This window comes from Pteropus medius, unplaced genomic scaffold (genome assembly GCF_902729225.1).
Source record: "Pteropus medius unplaced genomic scaffold, Ma_sr-lr_union100, whole genome shotgun sequence".
Lineage (NCBI taxonomy): Eukaryota > Metazoa > Chordata > Mammalia > Chiroptera > Pteropodidae > Pteropus > Pteropus medius.
In genome coordinates this window covers 13217363-13239070 of record NW_024352784.1, presented here as the reverse complement: position 1 = coordinate 13239070, position 21708 = coordinate 13217363, and the positions used below count along the sequence as shown (strand labels likewise).

General features: G+C 39.3%; 1 protein-coding gene across 15 annotated transcripts in view; it reads left to right on the top strand.

Moving 5' to 3' along the window:
* Positions 1-21708, top strand: part of SYTL2 (synaptotagmin like 2) — a 94867-nt gene that overhangs the window by 52620 nt on the left and 20539 nt on the right. For 4 of the 15 annotated variants that reach the window (XM_039848226.1, XM_039848228.1, XM_039848225.1 and 1 more), the window contains exons 5-9: positions 7006-7084; positions 7997-8111; positions 9222-10025; positions 13281-13349; positions 19814-19915. In XM_039848226.1, the coding sequence (XP_039704160.1) occupies positions 7006-7084; positions 7997-8111; positions 9222-10025; positions 13281-13349; positions 19814-19915 (1169 nt within the window). Of the gene's footprint in view, positions 1-7005; positions 7085-7996; positions 8112-9221; positions 10026-13280; positions 17115-19813; positions 19916-21708 lie in introns of all 15 variants that reach the window. The other 11 variants (XM_039848223.1, XM_039848222.1, XM_039848221.1 and 8 more) reach the window with 5 other exon arrangements.

Here is a 21708-nt window from a genome sequence, read left to right as displayed (position 1 = left end):
ATTTCTTAGGCCTTCATTTCCTCAGCTGTAAAATGGGAATGATAATGATTTTTAACAGGATTATTGAGAATTTAATTAGCTAGTAAATGTAGAATTCCTAACACATAGTCCCTAGTACATAGTAGATGCTCAATGAATGGAAGCATGGGCTCTCACATACACACGGCTGTTTCAGAAAGCTCAAGAAAGGGTGTGAAGAATACACTACCCCTTTCCCCTTGGCGACTCCCCATTTACAAGCTGTTTGCAACCCCCCTAATGGGATTAAGGCCTGCCTTCCTTCCATAGGGAAAGATGAGACCTGAAGTAATAGAAATTCTGGAAGTGAGAACACAGGCATTTAGTTTTACCACCAAGGACCTGAGAGCAGCATCTAAGAGCTGGGTTTGATGGGGGCGGGGTGGGGACACCAGAGCACTGACTAAGGGAAGAGAGTACAAGTGCCACAGAAGGAGAAAGGAGAAAATGTGGGCGGGGGTTCAGAAATAAACTTAGCTCATTGCGCAGTTTTATCTAGAGAAGGACTTCCTGTCCTTCTCCCAGGAACTCATTTCATCTCCAACAGTCTGTGGGACAGAGGTACCACTGCCCGATAGCCATATCCATCTTCCTCATGATCCCATGTGGGCTGGCGGGTATTGGCCCCCTTTTCCTCAAGTCGAGGCTACCAGGTTTCCATGATTTGTGTCTCCATTTTTTTTTCTGCGTTCCTTATGTCAACTCAGAGAGTCTTTCAGGTCTCATCTGTAAATCAGAACAGAGCTGCCTCAATAGGATGTTGTGAGATTAAACGAAATGAGGCGTAGGAACCACTTAGCATTTCTCAGGAAGAAAGAAAATTGGCGATCTCCAGGTGGCATTTTAATTATGTTATTATAACATAGCTTTGGTATGGTCGGGAAGGCAAGAATAAAAACGTTAGATGGACCCGGCATGCTTTGCTCATTACATAGCATGGGGGGTAACCCTCCAGAGCTATAGATGGAGCTGCTGTTTACTTCCTCCTTTCTGTGTCAGAAACCACTACTTTACTCAGTATCAAGTTCCTGCAGTGTTTCTCACCTATACTTTAACCTTTGGGAACTGGGCGTGTTAAGTGTATTTTGGGGCCTGTACTTTTGGACTAAGTGAACCTCAATACAATGACTCAATACCTGTCAATATTTTCTTAGCCAGGAGTCAGGGACTGTGAGGCAACAGTGACTGGATAGTGCAGTTTCTGAAGGAGTTTTTCTAATGGGCTCTGTGGCAAGAGCCCTTCTTTCTGTTGTGGGCACAGTTTTCTGGGGTTTCTGCTTGCGAAGAGTGAAAATGCTGTGGGTACTGAGCATGTACTCAAACACTGGAAGCTACCTGTGTTCTTTTGGAACTCATCTTTGTTTATACCTGTCACACCAGGAAGTAGAGAGAGGTTTGATGAACAGAGGGGTAGAGATCGAGGCTCCGGCAAAGGGAAAATGCCAAATGCTCACAGTCGTGGTTCTGGTTGCTGAGCTTCAGCAGGGTGGCATTGGCTAGACTGTGGGCAGTGTTGGCACAGGCTGGCATAAAGGATCAGTGTTTTGATTTTTTAAAAATTGTATTTCAAATTACCACAGATTAGTACCTTTTATAAAATATAATAAAAATGAATACTGGAAAAAAGGAATACAGAAATCAACAAAGGCATGCAAAGTACAGGATCATGTGCAGGGAGGTCTCAGCAAATTGCTATAAATGATTCTAAATGCATGCTCTCCATTTCAGTACTTATCTCACAGTGAACCAGTAACAAACAGTTCACAGCTAGAACTGGTCCCTGAATCACACCTTGATAGCACATCATGTCCCCCCAGATAATTGTGGAATATGTACATGATAATCTGCTGGACATGGTTGAACCAAGGTGGGGAATACAGAATGCAAATGTGAGAAGCTCTTCCCCTGTGTTCAGGGCTCTGCCTTTAAACAAGGTAAAATGTGGCCTGATTATGGAGTTAGGCCTGCTCTGGAGAGAGAAGCCCCTCCTTTGTTACTTATGATGACATGTTCTGTAAAAGAAGTTTGGGTGCTTCAGGAAACACTGGGAGTCTAGGAGCCTCTCTACTGACCAGGGCCTTAGATGCCTCTTTGGTCTGAAGGAGCCTGGAAGTGGACTGACCTTTTAGTTTCTCTCTCTCTCTCTCTCTCTCTCTCTCTCTGTCTGTCTGTCTGTGTGTCTGTGTGTCTGATATCTCTTCCTTTAGGACCACCTCTCTGAGGACTGGTCCTTCTGGTAGCTTATATTGCCTTAGCTCTGTGGCCACATGCAGGACCAGCCCAATCTTCTAAAAAATGATAGTTTCTCCAGTGTGTTGCAAACTTCCCGATTCTTTTCCCCTCCTGGTTCCTCCTCCTACATCCTTTCTTAGCTCACATCCCTCAGTTGCCTGGTGGCCTCCTTTTTTCTCCTTTGAAGAGATCTAACATCCATTCCACCCTAAGGAATATTTGACTTTTTAATAACGTAAGCCTGTCTGGATGGAAATTTTGAGCTTCGTTTGTGATGAGCCAACCTCTGGACAGTGCATTTGATCTTTTGTCCTTGGATTGATGGCAATCCAGTGATATGGCCGTCTTATTTCTTAGATGCCTGCTCCGTAGAGTCACTTATATTAAGCTCTTAAAAGAATCTTTCTTAATCCTATACGGTCTTGGATTTACCCAGATCAGTTGTGGTAGGAATATTTACACTGTGACATCTGCGATGAGAATATTTGGATGAGAATATTTGTGTTAGATAAATCTGTAGCACCAGAGAAGTAATATTTTACTCAAAAAAAAAAAACTGATTTGAAAGGCTTACAGCATATTTCCTAATTTTCTTCCCTCGTGTTATCTCTGAGCCATTTCTTCATTTGTTCATTCATGTGTTCAAGCTTCACTGCGTGTCATGTGTGCTAGCACAGAGCTGGTGCTGGGGAGGAGACACAGCGTTAGCTTCCAAGGAGCTCACAGTCCAGAGGGAGAGATTAACAACAGAAGACACAGGGAAAAGTCACTTGGAGAATTTGCTTCTGATTCTAGATGCTATTAATATTTAAGCTGGAAAAGCTTTTTAAAGTTTGAAACTTGGAGTACTTTAGGTTGAACATAGAAGCAAATGGAGTGTTCAGCTGCCTGTGTGATGTGATTTTAAGATTGATGTAAAGTCTTCCCCAAGAGACCCACCACAGCAGCTAGCTAACATTCTTTTTTTTTTTTTTTTTTAAGTCTTCAAAGACTTGCATTAAAATGCAAACACTTTTAGGAGAGAAATTCAAATGCCAATATCGTAGTCTAATATTTTAATAATCTTCTTAACGAAGTAAATAAAGTTTGCTTAAGTGTTTCTTCTAGAATTGCAGGTAGTTTTTGAACGGTGTCTGAAGGAAGAAATTACAGTGCATGGGGTGTGAAATTTAGCTTGCTATAAGGTTTAAAAACCTCATCTTGTGGAATGTATTGAATATCTTTATATGCAGGACAGAATCTATTGACCTCTGAGAGGGATTCTAAGACACAAAAGACACAGTGTCTGCCTATAAAGAGACTATATTCTCTTAGGTAAAATAATGTATCCATATAAGAATACCTGATCACATAAGAAATAGTGCCAGGGAGGGAGCAAATTCCTAATCCAAAATACCAATAAAATGTGCTGTAAGATTTGAGACAAGGAGACCCACTTTCAGTTAGCAGCATCACAAAGGAGGTGAGAATTGGACTGGGCTTGAAGAGAAAGTGAAGATTAGGGCAAAGAGAACACAGCAAACACTTGAGGGGGAATCTGAGGAATAGGTCGAGTGGAGACAGCAAAGAGATGAGTTTTAAAGCCAGTGCGTAGACAGACCACTTTGGCATGAAGAATCAACAGAAAGAAGGAGAGGGAAGGTATATTGGGGCAGATGGTGGAACATCTCCAATTCCTTCCTGAGAAGTTCAGACTTCGTTCCATTGGCCTTGAGAATCCAGGGAAAAGTAATGAGCAGAAGGGACAAGATCAACATTGTATTTTAGGCCATTCCAGTTTAGTGGTGGAATCCCAAATGGATTAGGGGAATAGAACTCAGGAGTCAGAAGGTCAGATGTGAGGTTAATACAGTTAACAGAAATAAAGGAGATGCCAGTACAGGTGGAAATGTAATGACAAATGTAAGAGTCATCGGACATTACTCTAGTCCTCTGGCCACAAATCACTGCTTTAGCAATGTGAGAAATCAGAGGCAGCATGGCCTAGCCATTATGATTGTCTTTGGAGTCAGAGTCAGACACACGTGGTTCAAATCCCCAGCTCTTTCACTAACTCATTTTGTGCCATCAGGCAGTTTACTTAACTTCTCCAAGCCTTAGCTTTCTTACGAGTAAAATGGGGAGAAGTATATATATTTCATAGAGTTGTTGCAAAGATCAGTTGAGAATAAGATGACTATTGTAGTGATGATTGCCCAATAAAAGACAGGCAAGCAAAACATTGCTGTATTTCTCGAGAGAAGCAAAGCAGAGCTTAATCTTGGAAGTAGCTGTGTTTTCAAAGACAGAGTTTGAGGCACAAGACTCTTGTCTTAATTTTTTCTAATTAAGCAGGCTTCTGAACTATAGTTAACCAGGTATCCCACCCTCATCCCATCCCCCCTGCCCCTAGTCTCAACCACAGGTAACCCAGTAAATGCTGTGTGTTCTTGGTATTTTGTTGTCTGACCATGTGTTCTGAATGCCTCATTTCTTCCTCTCTTTTGCTTTCTGAATAGCAGGAACAAAGGCATTTTGTTTAAAACCTAAATAATATGCCTCATTGTAGTTTGGCAAATACCATGGATTAAAAGCAAAACAAAACAACAACAAAAATATGGTTACCTGTCTACTGCTGCCTTCTCTGCCACTGGCTCAGTTGGCCTTCATTTGTTTAATCATTTACTACTTGTGTACCAGACACTGTACAAGGCATTGTGGGGGACATAAAGATGGTCAAGATACTCTTGAGGGATCTCCCAATTTACTACGAGAGATAAGATATCTACACAAAGAATGAGGCTGCAGAGTGGACATGAAATACACAGCTGGATGGAATTTAGTGAGCGTGGTTTATTTCTGGGAAGGAGGGGACAGACAACATGATGTGTAAGGCTGGGGGCCTGGAGGTGCAGGAACTGGATTTCCAGGGAGCAGAGAGAGGAGAATGAGAGGCTCTGCTTATATTTTGTTCTTGGTAAGTGGGAAAGGGAAAGGAGGAAGGTGGCAAGGAAAGACAGGTGTTCCATGGAGAACCCTGACCATCATCAGCACTTAGCTTAGGTCCACTGATTATTATGTGACTATTTTGTTTACTAAGGGAGGTGATACAAAACATTCTAAGAAACCAAGCATAGCATTTGTTATAAGATTCTTTGCATTACTCACTAGCTTTTTAAAATGACACTAAAGAGAAATTGCTTTCTAGTCCTGAGCTATTGGCCTTTTTAAATTATATGGACACTCGGAGTTCTATCAGTGACCAGATTTATTTTTTCATATTGGCTGTTAGATAACTTGATTCAAGTTTGTGCCCACCTGTTGTAAGAATAAGCTCCTGTAATGTGTTTTTCTATTAGCCTTAATTCTGTCTCCATTATAAGTTCCTGTTCTTCTTCCCTTCCTCTCCCCTCCTCATCCTTTTTTCCCATCCTTTCTCACATCCATGTGATCAGACTATATTTTATATACATCTGTCTCATCTACTGTAATTCCTTTCTGGAATAATGAGGAGGGTAACAAAAGGAAGAATGGCTTCCTCAAAATGTCAGCCTGTTCCTGGGACTAAATCTGCACAAAAATAACAATTGAAGTGCAGATGGAATGAAAGTAAATGAAGCTGCAGGAACATCTAGCCCACAATTTTCATGACAGTGATCTTCAGCGAGGCTTTGTGGCCCTGGGGAAAATTGCTCCTCTCCCCAACCTCTAGCTCCTTTGCTGCGGGGTGGAAAGCCAGCACCCTCCAAGGCATTTTCCAAGTGTTTGGCTCTGGGATGCCACTAAAAGAACTGGTGGAGTTTCACCAGGCACCATGGTTTCAGCCAACGGTGACTTCACCACTTATGCCCGAGGCAAGACCACCAGAGCAGGAAGTCTGAGCATGTGTATTTCTACCCCATCCAGGACCACTATGATCTTCTTTTGTCCTTCTTACTCGGTAGCCAAGAGAGTAGTTGCTCAAGAAGGAGATTGGTCAACTCACTTTTCTCCATTCCCTCTGGGGTTACTCTTGTCCTGGAGCTGTCCTGTCCCCCCAGTAGGGAATCATTGTCTAGAGAACCTGCCTCACTCCTCTAAGCCAGCTCCAGGCTTCCAGCCTCTCCCCATCTTCTGGATGCTATGCTTGTCCTTCTGGCTCTTGTATTTGAACAAGAACTCACTTGGCCAGCCTGCAGAGTTGGGTTGAAAGTTCTCAGTAAGTTGCCCAAACCCACCAACCTCCCTGCACAGCATCTCTTAGATTTTCTGTTTCTTCTATTCCTTTGCTGAGTCACTCATCTCACCTGAGTCTTCCCTTTTATTATTTGCTACCTGAATTAGAACAAGCACTGACTCTCTGCCCTGGCCTATGGAATTAGGCCCTAAAACTCTTTGGAGCGTCATTTTAGCAATGACCTTGAGATCATTCGCTCCCCCTGAGATCATTCGCTCACTTTCGTCTGCACCTGATGTTAGCTTCTGACTTTGAGACAAGTTCATTTCTACAAATTTAAATTGTGAACCTCCTGTGTACCTGGTACCTTGATATAAACTTCATGGCTTCTGATTGTTTTGTCTTGTCTTGTGCCTGTCTTTTGTTTCCGTTCTGCCATTTCTTTTGCTTCACTGTTTAATCATCTTAAAACCCAACTCCCACTCCCTTGCTAGCAGTTTGATTTTACAAACTTCCTTTCCTATCCTGCCTTAATAGGTTTTGGCTTTAGAGGCATGATTTATGCTTCCTCAAAGGGTGAGGTTTTATTCTCTGAATTATTGTTTCTTTTGCAATTCCAGCTTGGTAAATCCAGCTTCTACCGTGATTGATACGTCCCAGGAAAACTCAAGGAAGTCAGCCATGTCTCCAGCCACTAAGGTAGGCTGAGCTCAAACTTCAAAAATCTCATTTTTGGTGGAATGCCATTTTTCTCATTTTATCAAAGCACCATGAAATAAAGAAGATTTTGTAGTACTTTTTTATACCAAATACAGATAATTTTTACTATTTAACATAAGAAGTCACTCTTGTGGTTTGATAGTTGATGAATACCATGTTGCTGGTATACCATGCTGAAGACCCAGATTTCTTTCCCTAGAGAAAAAAATGTCTGAAGCCATTGGGGGCTGCTTCTTTTAACCATGTGGAATGTAGCTTGTTAGTTCCATGTCAATCCTTATTACTATTTATAGCTTCCTGACTCTCTGTTAGAGGTCTACTTGGGGGAAGGAATTACCAATATATAAAACTATAGACAGTGAACACTGATATTCAGTCACATATAAATTTTAAAAAATCTGTTTACTGATACCCTTTCTTCATTAGAATTGATAATTACAATAGTGAATATGAAATACTTCAAGATACCTTGATAAGTATCTTTTAGATCCTTATGGAAAAGGTCAATTACAATTATATTCAATATGGCTTTAATCTAGCAGAGTGAGAGTCTTGTTGGTAGAAAGAGCTTTGGTGGGAATCTGTTCTGATCAGAGTATCAGGTTGACCCCGATCTTGACCAGCTTTTTGATTTATCCAGGCCTAATTTTTCTCATTGCTATAAAATGTGAGGTATAGATTTGAATGCCTAGTTCTCATCTAATGTTGTTATATTGCATAACATATATATTCTATGCTAACCTGATTAACCAGGGCAATCACTTTTCAGACATGCCAGATAGAGTTTACTGGATAAAACAATCAAGTATTGGAGATAATAAGCATTTGCTAACACTGAGTTGCTGTTATGACATTTCAAATGAGTTTAATAAACAATGTTTTATTCCTCAGCAAAGGAAGAATCCATTTAACAGCTCCAAATTGCCAGAAGATCACTTATCTCAACAAACCAAAAATGAGCAGTCAAAAAATGGAAGAGCTGGTTTCTTTCAGACTTCAAAAGAGGGTAAATATTATTTTTATGGACTAGATATTTTTATCTTTGTTATCTGTGGACTAAGGGAAATTCTCAGAGTTCCTTTAACTGAAATAACTTTTAAGAGAAAGTGAAAGGTCCTGATGGTTTTCTTATTCTGCTTTGCCCATTGGTTTTCTGCCTGAGGGAAGGAAGCAGAAGTTTTAGAAACTGCATTCCAGCCTTGGAGCTGACACTTGTATAACCTCTATGCCTTGGGTTCTCCCTCAGTGAACTGGGACATTTTTTGACCAGAGGCATTCAGTCACTTATTTAGCAGCATTTATTGGATGTCTACCATGTGTGGACACGGTTCTGTTTAAGATTAAAAGAGTTCGCCTCAAGAGAAAAAGGCCACTTGACAATGTTATGATCTTCTAATCTGTAATTATCAGCTCAGTCCCTCAAGAGCATTTGATCAGGTTTGTGTACTTAATTAAGTCTACCTCTTAATGGAATTTTACCATTCTTCCATGCTGTTAAGAACACTAAACAATTTAATCTCTTCAAAAGTAACTGTAAGAAAATTCCACAAGCATTAACAATTGGATAAGGGATAGAAAATTAACAATTGAAAGTGGAGTTAAAAGTGTCAATTAGCCTGTTTTAATATTAGTGTATTCTCCCCTCTCCATTGAGTATACTTTATGTAGTATAAACTATTTTACAGAAAAAAGTCACTGGAATATGTTACCTTTTTTTTTTTCCCTAAACTTTTTGACAAAGTTAATTTTTGTTTTAGGTATTGAGGGTTTTTTTGTTTGTTTGTTTGTTTGTTTTTTAATTGAGTTCCTTTTCCTGGTTTGCATATGTGAATTCTTAAAGTAACTTCTGTATTTTTCCTTCACCTCCATGAGGAATTTTTAAAAATTCATTTAAAATATTTTATTGAATATAAAATACCTCAAAGTATGTATGTAAAGCACAATAATTTTAAACGTACAGTTGAATGAAGTCTGAGCATGAATCTTTAAATGCTTTTTAATTAGGTCTGCACTTACACTGCCTACTTTAATATTTAAATACTTAAGTTTATAGTAGATGTTTTAAATAACAGTTACTCTCCAGTTGATATATCACTTAATGTGTTTTAATTTTCAGGTGAATTGTCAGAGTTAAAAGAAAAGTCGTCCAATCTGGATATTTCAAGCCCAAAGTCGGAGAAACCAAAGCAGACCTTTACAGGCGCTGAGAGCGGATCCCAAATCAAAGCTCCAATCCCAAAAGCCAGGAAAATGATCTACACTTCACATGTTTTAAAGCAAGACGATAACCAGCCTCTTCCTAGACAAAGGACGGACTCCCTGAACACAAGAGGGGCTCCGAGAGGGATCCTCAAGCGCAACTCCAGCTCCAGCAGCACAGACTCAGAAACTGTTCGTTTCCATCAGAACTTTGACTCCAAAAGCAAGGTTGTGTCACCTGGCCTAACCATTCATGAAAGAATTTCTGAGAAGGATCATTCTTTAGAAGATGACACCTCCTCAAACTCACTGGAGCCATTAAAGCATGTGAGATTTTCTGCAGTGAAAGATGAACTCCCGTCGAGTCCGGGGTTAATCCGCGGCCGGGAAGTGGGAGAATTCAGTGTTCTGGAATTTGATAGGTTGAAGAATGGAACGCAAGAAGTAAGGGACATGGGTGAGTTTTGGAAGGACCCTAAGCCTCTCCAGTACAGAAAGCCTTTGCCTTTACATCAGTCAGCCTCAAGCCCAAGTGCAGCAAACAATGAAGCACATCAGCCAACGGCTTCTGGTTCTTTTCCAATTAATGGGCACTCTTCTCCCTCAGAAGTTTTAACTGCGAGACCACAGCCCATTGAAAATTCACCCACCGTCAATGAACACAAAGCTAAATCATCAGAATTGTCAAGGCTTGAATCAGAATTGTCCAAAAGCCCTGCTGGTAAGAGAGTTGTCACTACCAGGCTATTAGCCGTGACCCAGTGAGTTGGAATGGCAAGGTCCACCAGCCCTGTAGAAGCTGCATTTTGCTCCTCACCATTCCAGTTGAAATTCAGGCAGATGACACTGGGGAATGCTTATATCTCTTAATGGGTTTGGAGGTTTTCCTCAATGACCAATAGTTAAAAGAACCAGGTTAGCACAGTTGCTGGCCCAATATGCTTTACCCTAAAAAATGTAATCATATCAATTACTTAAACAAATTACAGTGTTTTGAGTTAAATCAAGGTGTTTATACAGAGAAAGAATTAATGTTATGCTAATACCTTTTTATAGAGTAAATCATTTCTACTCACCTAATTCAAATTGATCAGTTACTGTTAAACCAAAATTTAGTTTCTCTTTTAATCTAAAGAGAATCTTTACATTCATATCCTCAAAGGATGGGAAACTAGGCTTTGAGTACTTACTATGACAGAGCCTCAGACTTCGGTCTGCACGGGGCCTCTACCCATTTGTTCTTAGCCTTTAAAAGCTCTACAGGGACTTTCTCTTTCAGCTGGTGTGAGTTGACAGGCAATAAGAATGCTGCTTTTTCCTGCCAAATAGCTAACTAGCCCTCTCTCGAAGGTCCTGCAGCTCTCAGAGGATTCCTGAAGCTGCTTTCCCATGCTAATATGATTACTGCACTATTCTTATGTATTAAAAAACAGAAACAAGGAGGGAAACCATTCTGTGTATTCTCCCATCTTCAGTAAGTCTTCATCCAATCCTATGATTATTTCCTTACAGTGAAGAAAATTTACAGTCAAGTTTCTAACCTATTTGCTCTCACTATTCCCTATGAGTGTAAGTTAACTGAGTCACTTTTGCTCAGCCCTACAGTTTCATACTTGTTCAGATCAATCTACTTCTAAAAGGACAAAGCATTTTCACCACCTCTCTTCTTGGACATTTAAAATCATTTGAACAGACCAGGATATTTTTTAAAAAATTAAAAATTAGCGGGTGCTTCTTCAAGAAATAAAGGAACTCATACTAAAGGAAATTACTAAAGTTTGAGTAAATATTAGCAAATATTTGGATACTACTTACTGAAATGTTTATTTGAAAGATGAAAAAAATTTCTTTGGTAATATTTTCCTGTATTATAATTCATAGAAGAAAATTAGTAAACCTTTCCTGTTTTTCAAACTGCACTTACTTTACCACAGAATATCTTTGAAATTTTGTATTAACTACTTATTTGTGCTTTCTGATTTTTAAATTGCAAATGACCATGAAATTTGGGAGGAAGGCATCATCAGCTGCACCCAGTTTGATTGACAGATGCCTCAGTTTATAAACAAAGTTCTGCTTGCTTATTAATGCCCTACTTTTTTCTGCTTACTACGTAAATATAAGGTTAAAAAATGGAGCATAAAAAGAAAATAAAGACCCCCCCCCGACAGTAAACTTTCTGCAAATTATAAGAATTTGACTTTAGCTCTGAGCTTCAGGATAGTCACTATCATACTCATTATTATCCTGGAAAAAACAAAACAAAACAAAACAAATGAAAGAATTCCTTAGAGGAAGTAAAACATTGCCTGGCGTCACATTTTTAAAACAACTATTCTCATTTTAAAAATAATAAACTTTCACTATAAAATATTTGAAAAGAAAAAATGCCCTCAGATGCACCGATAAATGACGTTATACCTCAACAGCTAAAATACATGGGTCTAGGGATTGGAAGCAAAATTGGCTCCTCTTATCATCACTCTTAGTAACTCATTTCATTAAATTTTTTTAAAATTTATACGTAGTGAAATAAATATCATCTGTGACGCCATTACCTAGAATTAACTATTGCTAGCATTTAATTGTCGAGCCTTTCGATAATTTTAGGCATGAATATAATTTTAAATTATGTTTATACTCTCCAGACTTCTTTGTTCAGTAACAGTATATAATGTACATTTTTTTCATTATTGAGTAGTTTTCTGTTAAACTAACACAAAATTCTTAAAGATTTCTCAAAGAACCTTCACAATTATTGACATATATTTAAGAGTGCAATGCGTAATTAAGGAAACCGATATCTACTGTGTCAATTATTATGTAAGATGTTGTTGTTTTCACATTTAGCCAGAATTGGTGATTAAAATTAAAGATAGAATTTTATTAACTGATATGTCCTCTAGTGCATTTGAAATGTGGCTGACTTCATTACAAATTCAAGTCACATAATTTTCAGGAACATGTATGTATTGCATAGCTTAGCATTTATAAGGAAGAGAGAGAAGTGCTGAAGCACCTGAGTCTTAACTAAAGGGGAAGAACGTCCGATTTCTCTTATCTAAATGTACCCTGTACCCTGTGATTAAGGCTCAGAAAGGACTTTCTCTAGTTTCTTGATAGCTTAGAAAGAACTTAGAAATTCTTCTCCAGCCTCCTAGCTATTGATTAGCCAACATCAGGGAACAGGTAGAGATCACATTCTCCATTAGTCCTCATTTTAATTTATTTGACTACTTCTAACTACTACTAACTCACAAATTATAGGAAGAAAATAAAGGATAATGAAGGAGCCTCTTGAGGTCATGGTCCAAAAATCCCGGTATGCTCAATAACCACTGGGATAGCTATTAGTAAAGATCCTGGCACCCTATCTTCAGATATTCTGGTTTAATAGATCAGGAGTAAGGCCCACGAATGCAAATATCCTCACTGTGCCATTCTAAGGTTCTAAAGAGAACTCCTTGTTCAATCTTCCTTGAAAGTTGTTTTTCCAACTCCTGAAATCTGTGTTCTTCAAACTTGGGTATAAACCCCTCTCATAGGATTTCTGAATGTGCCAGTGCATAGTTGGAGACAAAAATCAGCACCATATATCTTCCTGGACTGTCAATTTTATGTAAAGATTTGAGAGTAGGAGAAAGTTAATATATAAAATGTAATATGGAGCAGAATACAAAATTTATGCAAATTTTTAAAATAAACCAGAGGCTTCAAAGAAATTCCCAATTCAGTTTAACCCCATAGTTCCAGAGGTCTGCATTTACCTTCCTTTACTGTTATACGGCAACTTTGGTAGAATATCTTAATTAGGATGAATTTACATTATAACCCCTGAAAAATGTTGTATAAACAGCTAGTGGTGTGGAACATGTAAATACAAAGTGCCTTTTTTTTAAAAGGTAATGCAAGTGATTGAATAATAATTCTTTAAGTAGTCTCTTTTCTTATTTAGAAAAGCATTTCTATGTTGCAGATGAACTGTCTCGTGTGGAGCCTGAGCCAACTCAGGTGCCAGATCGTAGTTCTAGAGACCATCAGCAAGGTAAGCCTCCTCTTCTCAAGGCCCTAAAAGCTAAGACATCCTCACGCTCTGATCCATATGCCACCGAAATAAGGAAGACAACTGATGATTCCATATCTAAAGTCCTAGACTGGTTTAACCGAAGTTCTCATTCAGATGACAATAAGTCACCTCTTGAATATCCCCAAAGAATAGAGCCCAAAGAAGAAACAGACTCAAAATCACAGACTGCTATTGCCTTGGTGACAGATGACACCAGTCTAAAAGAAAATGGCTCAAAAGCTCTGTTATCCACCAAAGTTGAATTGACGCCTATGGGATTCGATTCAACATTCCAGGTAGAGAAAAATATGCTGCCTTCTAGAAATTGCCAAGATAATGCAAAAATCAAACCCAAATCTGTTAATTTGTCCCAACAAGACAAGGAAGGTCCAGGCATATTGCAACCGTTTCAAACCTACAGTTCGAATCAAAAGAGTAGAACTACAGACTATAGACAAGCTTCAAAAAACATAGGGGAAGGAAATGGGGTACCTCCCCCAACCAGTGACTATTTCTGTAGTGCCCTCAAAGGATCTGATGCAGCAGACCAAGTTCCATGCAACATTAAGGAGGTTAGCAGCTTATGTGAAGAAGAGCTCAAACTTCACGTTTATGAAAAAAATAGAGGAAAATCAGAGGCGAATTTTGACTCTTCGAAAATTGTCAAAGAAACAAATTTGAAAGGCAACATGAAGACAGAGAGAGAGAGCAAAGCTTCCTTAGAGCCAGAGATTATTGAGTTACTCTCTAGGGCTGCCAACAACAAATCTCCTTGGAAGAAGCCTGAGGTCCAACTACAAGAAGCTAGTGAGGTTCCAAAGAACCAAGTGCAAAGAGAGAAATACAAAAGAGTGAGTGACAGAATATCCTTTTGGGAAGGTGAGACAGCTGCAGCTAAGTTAACTCATAAAGAACCCAAATCTTCACTCAGCCAGGGACAACCTTCTGCTAAAGCATGTCAGCCTGTGAAGTCCATGGACAGTTCATCTGTGGCCCAGAATGAATATAATCAAGGCACTGCCAAACAAGTGGTCCTAGATGAAGATGGCCAAGCAGCCTGTCTGTCCAGTTTTTATTCTTCAGATAAACCTAAAGAGACCAGGGCCCAAATATTGGGTCCATCCAAAAGTTATCCTTCAATTGACCAATCAGGTAAAGTGTCTCTGTTTCAGAATAAGATAAATGAGCCTGTAAAAAGATTGCCAGTGGCAGACATCACTTTACCAGCATTGCAACATCCTTCGAATGTTAGGACTGAAATACATACTTCTTTGGAGAAAGACAGATCTGTAATTGGTGAATCGCATTCCAATTTTAAAGTTCTGTCGCTAAAAGAAAGACTAGATGAACCCAATGCAGAATGGGTTTCTAATCACTCTCAATTTGAGAATTTGAGGAAATTTTGGGACTTAGGAGCCAATCCAAAAAGTCAGGATAATGTTGAGAAGAATACTATGACAATAAGCCAAAAAAATTCTGTGCATTTTAATAGCCAGAAACACAAAGAATTACGTGACATCAAATCATCAGGAAAAAATATCCATGAAACAGAGATGTTTCTGAGCCAAAAAAAAGTTCCGGCAACAGAGGAAATAGGGAAATTAAATTCAAAGTCCACACTCCAGGTGTTACCAGATGAAACTGCATTTCCAGTGAGACCACCCAGAAAGTCCACTCATCGGTTGCCAGGAAATGAGTCATCAGAAGAAAATGTGGAAAAGAATACCAAACACTTTGTTACGCCAGTGTTCAAGGAAGAAAAGAATTACTCAGACCAAGAGATTCAAGAATCCATTGTGAAAACAAGTGTTTTACCTAAAGACTACAAAGACCCTTTTAGTGACAGCTTACAGAAGCCGCTTTCAGAAGCTTCATCACCAGCAATCCAGCCTTCTGGTGGAAAACTTCGTAGAAAACAAGTGCTTGAACCAGATGTGTCTGAAAATAGGACATGGCTTCAAAAGACAGGTTTTGCTGATGCTGAAGAAGCAGCCAAAGAACCTAAGGAGATCATTAATGAGCGTGTAGACAAAACAGTAGCTCCTCCAAAGGTCAAACTAAACACTTTGGCTGCTAGTCTAGACAAACTCCTGAAGGAAGGAACTGGAACGTTACCCTCTCCCTTGCAAACCAAGTTGGAACCCGTCACCACTGGGATCAACTCTGAGCCCGAAGAGAGAGTTTTTGAAAAAGAGATAGAATGGAGTCGTAACTCATCAGCTCATCAGAGAGAGATAATAACTCCTTTTCCAGAGGGGGAAGAAACTTTGGGAAAAATGGCTCTCCCCCAGGAAGCTGAAAGTGGTGAGTGCCAGCTAAATTCAGAGAGCTTGTTTCAGATGGCTGCAGAAGATTCTCAGCCATTGGAGCAACCTTCCCATCTTCACAGAAAGGGTTCTTTTGGGGATGTGGCCAACTCTCCCCACAATATGCCTTCTTCCAGGGATGCTCATCTTGCTGCTCAGGAAAAGGCATTATCTTCTCAAAGGGAAATTTCAGAGACTGTAGAAAAAGTTATTCTTCCTCCCAAACCTGCATTGAATGATGTAAATGTTGTATTACAAAAGCTACTTAGAGAAGCTTTGTTGAGTTATCCAGTTGATAGGGAAGTAGTTATTGGAGAAGTAAAAGCAGAGTTTCCTGAAGGAGTACAAGCAGCAGGTAGCCCCCCAAATTCTCTGGCAGTTACCCCACCATTGGCTACAATGGACATCATAGTTCCAGACAGAAGGGATCTTTATTCCTTCAATACAGTTTCTGATAAAACTTATGAAGTTGGATCTTATTTAGCTGCTCAAAGGTCTCCATCAGAACAAAGCCTTAGCTCATCTGGTTCCACTGTTACTCAGTATGGCAAAGTGTTGCCTCAGGATGTGGCAGAGATTGTGAGGGAAACAATTATTCAACATAAATCAGAGCTGCTTGAATTCAGTGCTGGCTTAGAAAAACTACTGAAGGAAACGATGGAAACACCCTCCTTAAAATATGAAAGTGACACAGGGACTCTTTCTCCACCAAAGTTAATAGGTAGCACTCAGGTGCCCAGGCAAGCTGCTTCTGAATTCCACCTTGAGGAACTAAAAGAAACAGTAAAAAAATCAGAGGCTCCATCAATAGCTGAGAGTGCTTTTGATACTGGTTTTGAGAAACTCCTTAAAGAAACATCTGAAGCTCCTTCTTATCAGCTCCAGGTGTCAGTGAAGGAAGAAAGGCCTGAGAAGGAGACATCACAGTCAGAGCAGGCCAGGTTCTTGGGGAGAACCCAAGAGACCCCTGAAATGAAACTGAAGAGTAATGTTCTCAAATCTCAAGTCAACCAGTATGATAAAGTATTGGGAGGAGAAGCGGTGACTGATTTCTCAGTAGGTCTCTGTGGTTCTGAAAGTGGAATTGAGGTCCCCGGAACTCCACAACTTTACGTGGACTGTGAAATAGGGACCACTGAAAGTATAAACCCCCTAGAGCACAGGAATAGTGAAAGTGAGTTTGCAGGGGTTCTAGAAGGAGCTTTTCAGGCACCTGGCTTCGGAGAGCGTCCTGGAGCAATTAGTGTATCCAGAAATAGGAAAGCCATTCCTGTCCTGACCAACAAGGAAAACCCTACAAAAACAAGTAAAAGTGAATTGATTCTGGCATCACTATGTAAGAGACAAGAGAAAGAAGAAGAAAAAGAAGGTGTCTCTGATTCTGATTTTTCAGATGGAAACACTGGTTCTAATGCAGAAAGCTGGCGAAATACCTCCAGTGAGCATTCTGCAGTTTTTAACCTTTTGGTTAATGAGTTGATTTATGGAATGATGATGTAAAAGATGATAGAGGTTTTTTTTTTTTAATTGAAATTAATTTGATAGTCCCAAATGGTCACTAAATTCTTATCATTTCAGTTCTCCCTAGCCATTCTTAATAATTTAAAAAACTACATTTCCTTTGATATTCTTTAATTAGATAAGTTACATAGAGATAGCTTTACCCACAAGGCAGTGTTTTAGAATCTCACTTGATTCTGATTAATCAACAAGTGAACTTTTAGGTTTTAAAAATGTTTTTTAAAAAACTTTTTGGCTTTAGAAACTAACTCTAAAATTTTTAAGAAAGTTTTCCTCCCGGAAATTAGAATTTCTTTCATAATTAGCAATCCAAGCAGAAGTCTCTAAGTAAGATTTATGGCAAGAAATTGCCACAAATGGGCACAAATTTCCCTTTTAGGTGCAATCAATACTTTATCCTGGCTAAATACCAGGAACAAAGTGCAAGGCTGAAGCTTTCTTTCCCTTAGATACCTTGTGCCGTGGTGGTTTTATTGCCACTCTCTCCCTCTCCCTCAATTATCTGCAGAATCTTCCCCTTCTAGAGTATGACTTTGGTTGGTTGACTTCACCTGATTCCACCTGAGGGCATTGCCTGGCCTGCTGCATTTCTTTGGCTCCGGCCTTGGCTAAGTAGATGAAGATCTTAATCGATTACCACATTCATCTAAGTGGACTTGGGGGTACTGGTTTCAGCCAAGCTGTGAAACATAGGGTTTATCTCAGTTTGCTATTTCATTCAACCCGAACATTTTCACAGAGAAGCACAGGAACAAATAGGAATGAAAAGTTACCTGATTCAAGTGATGAAATGATAAAAGATGCTCTCTACTGAAACATTTTAACCAAAGTTGCACAATAACTAGTGTCGATCACCTTCTTAGTAGCTTTAATAGGATTTGTCATTTTCTACCTCCCTTAGGTCTCATTGAGAATAAATAAGCCTTATTGAGTGGCTGGCTTATGAGGTTTGGGTTCCTTGGCAAGTAGCTATAGAGCTTCTTCTTGAAAACTGACCGAAAAACCCATCTTTAATCCTAATTAATCAAGTTGAAGCACCTCTAGCAAATGTTGCTGGTAAGGAAAGGAAAGTAAAATATGTCTCTGAATCTAGACATGAGCAAGAGCATAAGTCAGCATGTGAAACTTGTTGAAGCAGACTTTCACTAAACAACCCTGTCAGAGGGTAAACTGACCCCTCGGAGGAGAGGAGCTCATAACAGCAAGGAGGGCTTGTAACTGATTGAACAGCAAAAAGTCTATCTAAAAATGATATAATCAACTTTAAATAACCATCGAACAGAGCCCAGAGAAGATATTTTAAAATCATAAGTGAAGTAAGAGATGTAAAATAGTACGGTAATAGTTTTCTATTCTCTAACCTAAATTATTTTAAAACAAATGTGTGGGAGTGAGGTGAGGGTAGAGGGGAACCTGACTACAAAGGCACCATAAATTTGGTGAGCATCCTAACATGTGTGACTTGTGGGTGAGCTCTTCACTAACCAATACCTCAAAATGCTCCTTTAAAATAAAAAGGATCCCATGGTCAAATACTTTCAGAAATGCTGGGAGATTATGCACATTATAAGTACATTCAAGTCTCTGAGAAGGTCTATAGTAAAACAAACAAACAAACAAAAACCTTTTAAATTTGAACTCAGAGCATCCCAAATTTTATTCGTCTTAGAAGCCATGTGCTGTAGAGTGCCTATTAACATTGAGCAGAACTGGGATGCATTTTAGTAAAAGAAGTGGTTCCCAAATCCATTAATTTACCAATGAGATCATTTATTGGTTTAAAACATTTTTGAAATGTCTATTGCCAACCACTGTTCTAGGCACCGAGAATACACTGGTGATACATGACAGTACTCAGACCAGGGCTCATCATGATGGAGTTTTCACTGTCAAAATAGAAAAATTACTGTCCAGAGAAATTTTTTTGTAAGGTTAGATATATTTCATTATTATATTCTGAAGTTATGCTCTTTTTTTTTTCCTTTTGGTCCTAAAATGTCTTTCCTTTTATAAAGGAAGGGCATTAGTAGATGATAGAGCCACCCCCTGCCCCTTTAAAACGCCTTAGCAAAATAAAAAGTTGACTACCTCATGTCATTTCCCAGAATTTTGATGGAAGTCTTACTAGCTCAAGAAACCCCAAAAGCCTACATCTGTTGGTCTAGAGAATTTACCCATCTGTGTATTCAATTATAGCCAGATGTTAAACATCTGAATCCTGCCTTCTATGATTTTCAGCTTATTTTTTTAATGCTCCTAAAACCATTTTGTGGCTATCTTCAAATGCTAGAAATAAAGTGGAAAGATTCAAAATCTGGCACAGAACAATCATGTGCCTAAAATAGAGGTGCAGAAAACATTAATGTGGTAATCTTGTTTCTATATGATCTATACTTGCAAATATTTCTCGACCAGGAAAATTAACTTTATAAAGGACATACTCTTAGTGAAGAAATTTTATTTGCTTCATAGAATAAATAAAAGTGTAGAGGCTAATGGCACAATACCACCGTTCAACCTACCATTTTAATGTCTATTGGTTATTAAGAATTTGGGATTTTGTTTTTGTTTTTGTTTTTTGTATGTGCAGTGTTCATTGGTTTTGTCTTATAACAGGTTCAGAAGAAGAACCCAGTCCTGTTTTGAAAACTTTGGAAAGGAGTGCTGCTAGGAAAATGCCTTCCAAAAGTCTAGAAGACATTTCATCAGATTCATCAAGTGAGAATGAAGTTTGCCCCACCGTTCATGTCTGCATCTAAGCTTTAAAATGCTTATGTGCTCCTCTGTGGCCTCACTGCATGCTGTCGTGCACTGAAACCCCTAATGGGGGGCTTAACAGATGAGAATAATCCAAGCGAGCTAAAAATGCTCCCCCTGAAGTGGCTGGACCTTGCTTTTAAAATAATGTCTAAGGTTTGGTTACTAGACCACCAGGTTTCCTTGCATTAAAGAATCCCAGTTTGAGTGTTTATTCAAGCATAAGTGGGTTTTAAAAGATTGCGGTAGCTAGTGGTTCTAGCAGTAATAGCTTACGTTTATTAGTACTATGTGCCAAGACTTGGCTAAGCATTTCACATGCATTATTTTATTTATCTGGCATAAGCAACCCAGTGAGGGACAAGTCGTTGTTATCCCCATTTTATAGATGAGGAAAATGAAGTTCAGAGAGGTGAAGTAATTTGCTTAGTATCATACAGCAGATTTAGGACTCAAAAATCAACAGAATTGTCGAGAGCATTTATGAAGTGAGCATGTTATATATGACAGTGTTGGATGTCTGATGAATTTTGCATGATATGGAAATGAATTAGTCTCTGGCTTTAAAGACTTTCCTTTCTTATTCCTTCTTTTCATGCATTTCTTTTGGACACTGGAATTATAAGTCCAAAGACCACCTGACACACAACACCTGAGGCATGCTATTCCCTGCTGGCTACAGCTTCAATGAGTGAAAGATTTCTTGAGTGTTAGCATTAAACATAATGTACCGTAGGGACTTGTGGGCCAGACAAATGGACTTCGAAATCATGACTTCTAGGGGTTTTATTTTTATTGTTTTTAAACTAAGATACACCCCCAGGATTGCAGATAGTCATGAGAGAATTTACTGAGTAAAAGTTAACCACTGCCAAACTCATACGATTAAAAATTGACCATTGTTATATTTAGAATACTTTTTATGCATCTGTAATTAAGACTAAGAAGTCAGAATTTAAGAAGGAAAAGAAAAAAAAAACACTCCATTAAACAATGTCTAAAATTCAGAGATTCCTAGGCTTTGAAGGCAGTATTCCCAGTTTGGCATGCAGTCCTAGCCCTGCCAAAGATCTTGGAATCTGAAGGTTAGAAGAGACCTTGAAGGTCGCCCATTCCAGACTCCCCTCAATGCAGGCATTCCCTCTAAAGCCTTCTCAACAGGTGGCCAACCCCCACATCCGCCTGAATGCTTCCAGAGAAGGCGAGTCCAATCTTTTGTTGGACAGACCCGATTGTTCTGCCTGATATTGGTGATGGGCCCTGAAGGAAAAAAAAAAACAAAAAAACCCAAAAAAACTCAGCAACAATTGTTCAGTTTGGCAAACCTCTTGCCTGAAAGCAACGGACTATTTCCATGGTGCAGCTTTAACGTACTCAGGAATGTGTAGGGTTAAAAAAAAAAAAATCACCATCAGCTGATACGCTCCCTTCCAAATACCGATACCCACTCTCATGTTAGCCTGCCAAGATTCCACTTAGCAGCTGGTCCCCAGTTACATCTCTTCAGTTGACTTCCCAAGCAAGGCTCCCAGAGGCGTACACAAATGGTGATGCATGCACAGAAATATTCGTTAATGACCATGGGTTTGGGAAGGTGTCAGTCATGGCTAGCATCTTACCCTTTTTAGAAGAATAGGGAGGCTGTTGCAGCCCCACGCTTTCTCCCGCTGCCCGCCAATTGCTTGCTCTGAGCTAACCCTCTAACCCTTGGGAGTCTGTGTGCAGCAGTGTGCTGATGTAAGCTGCATCAGGGC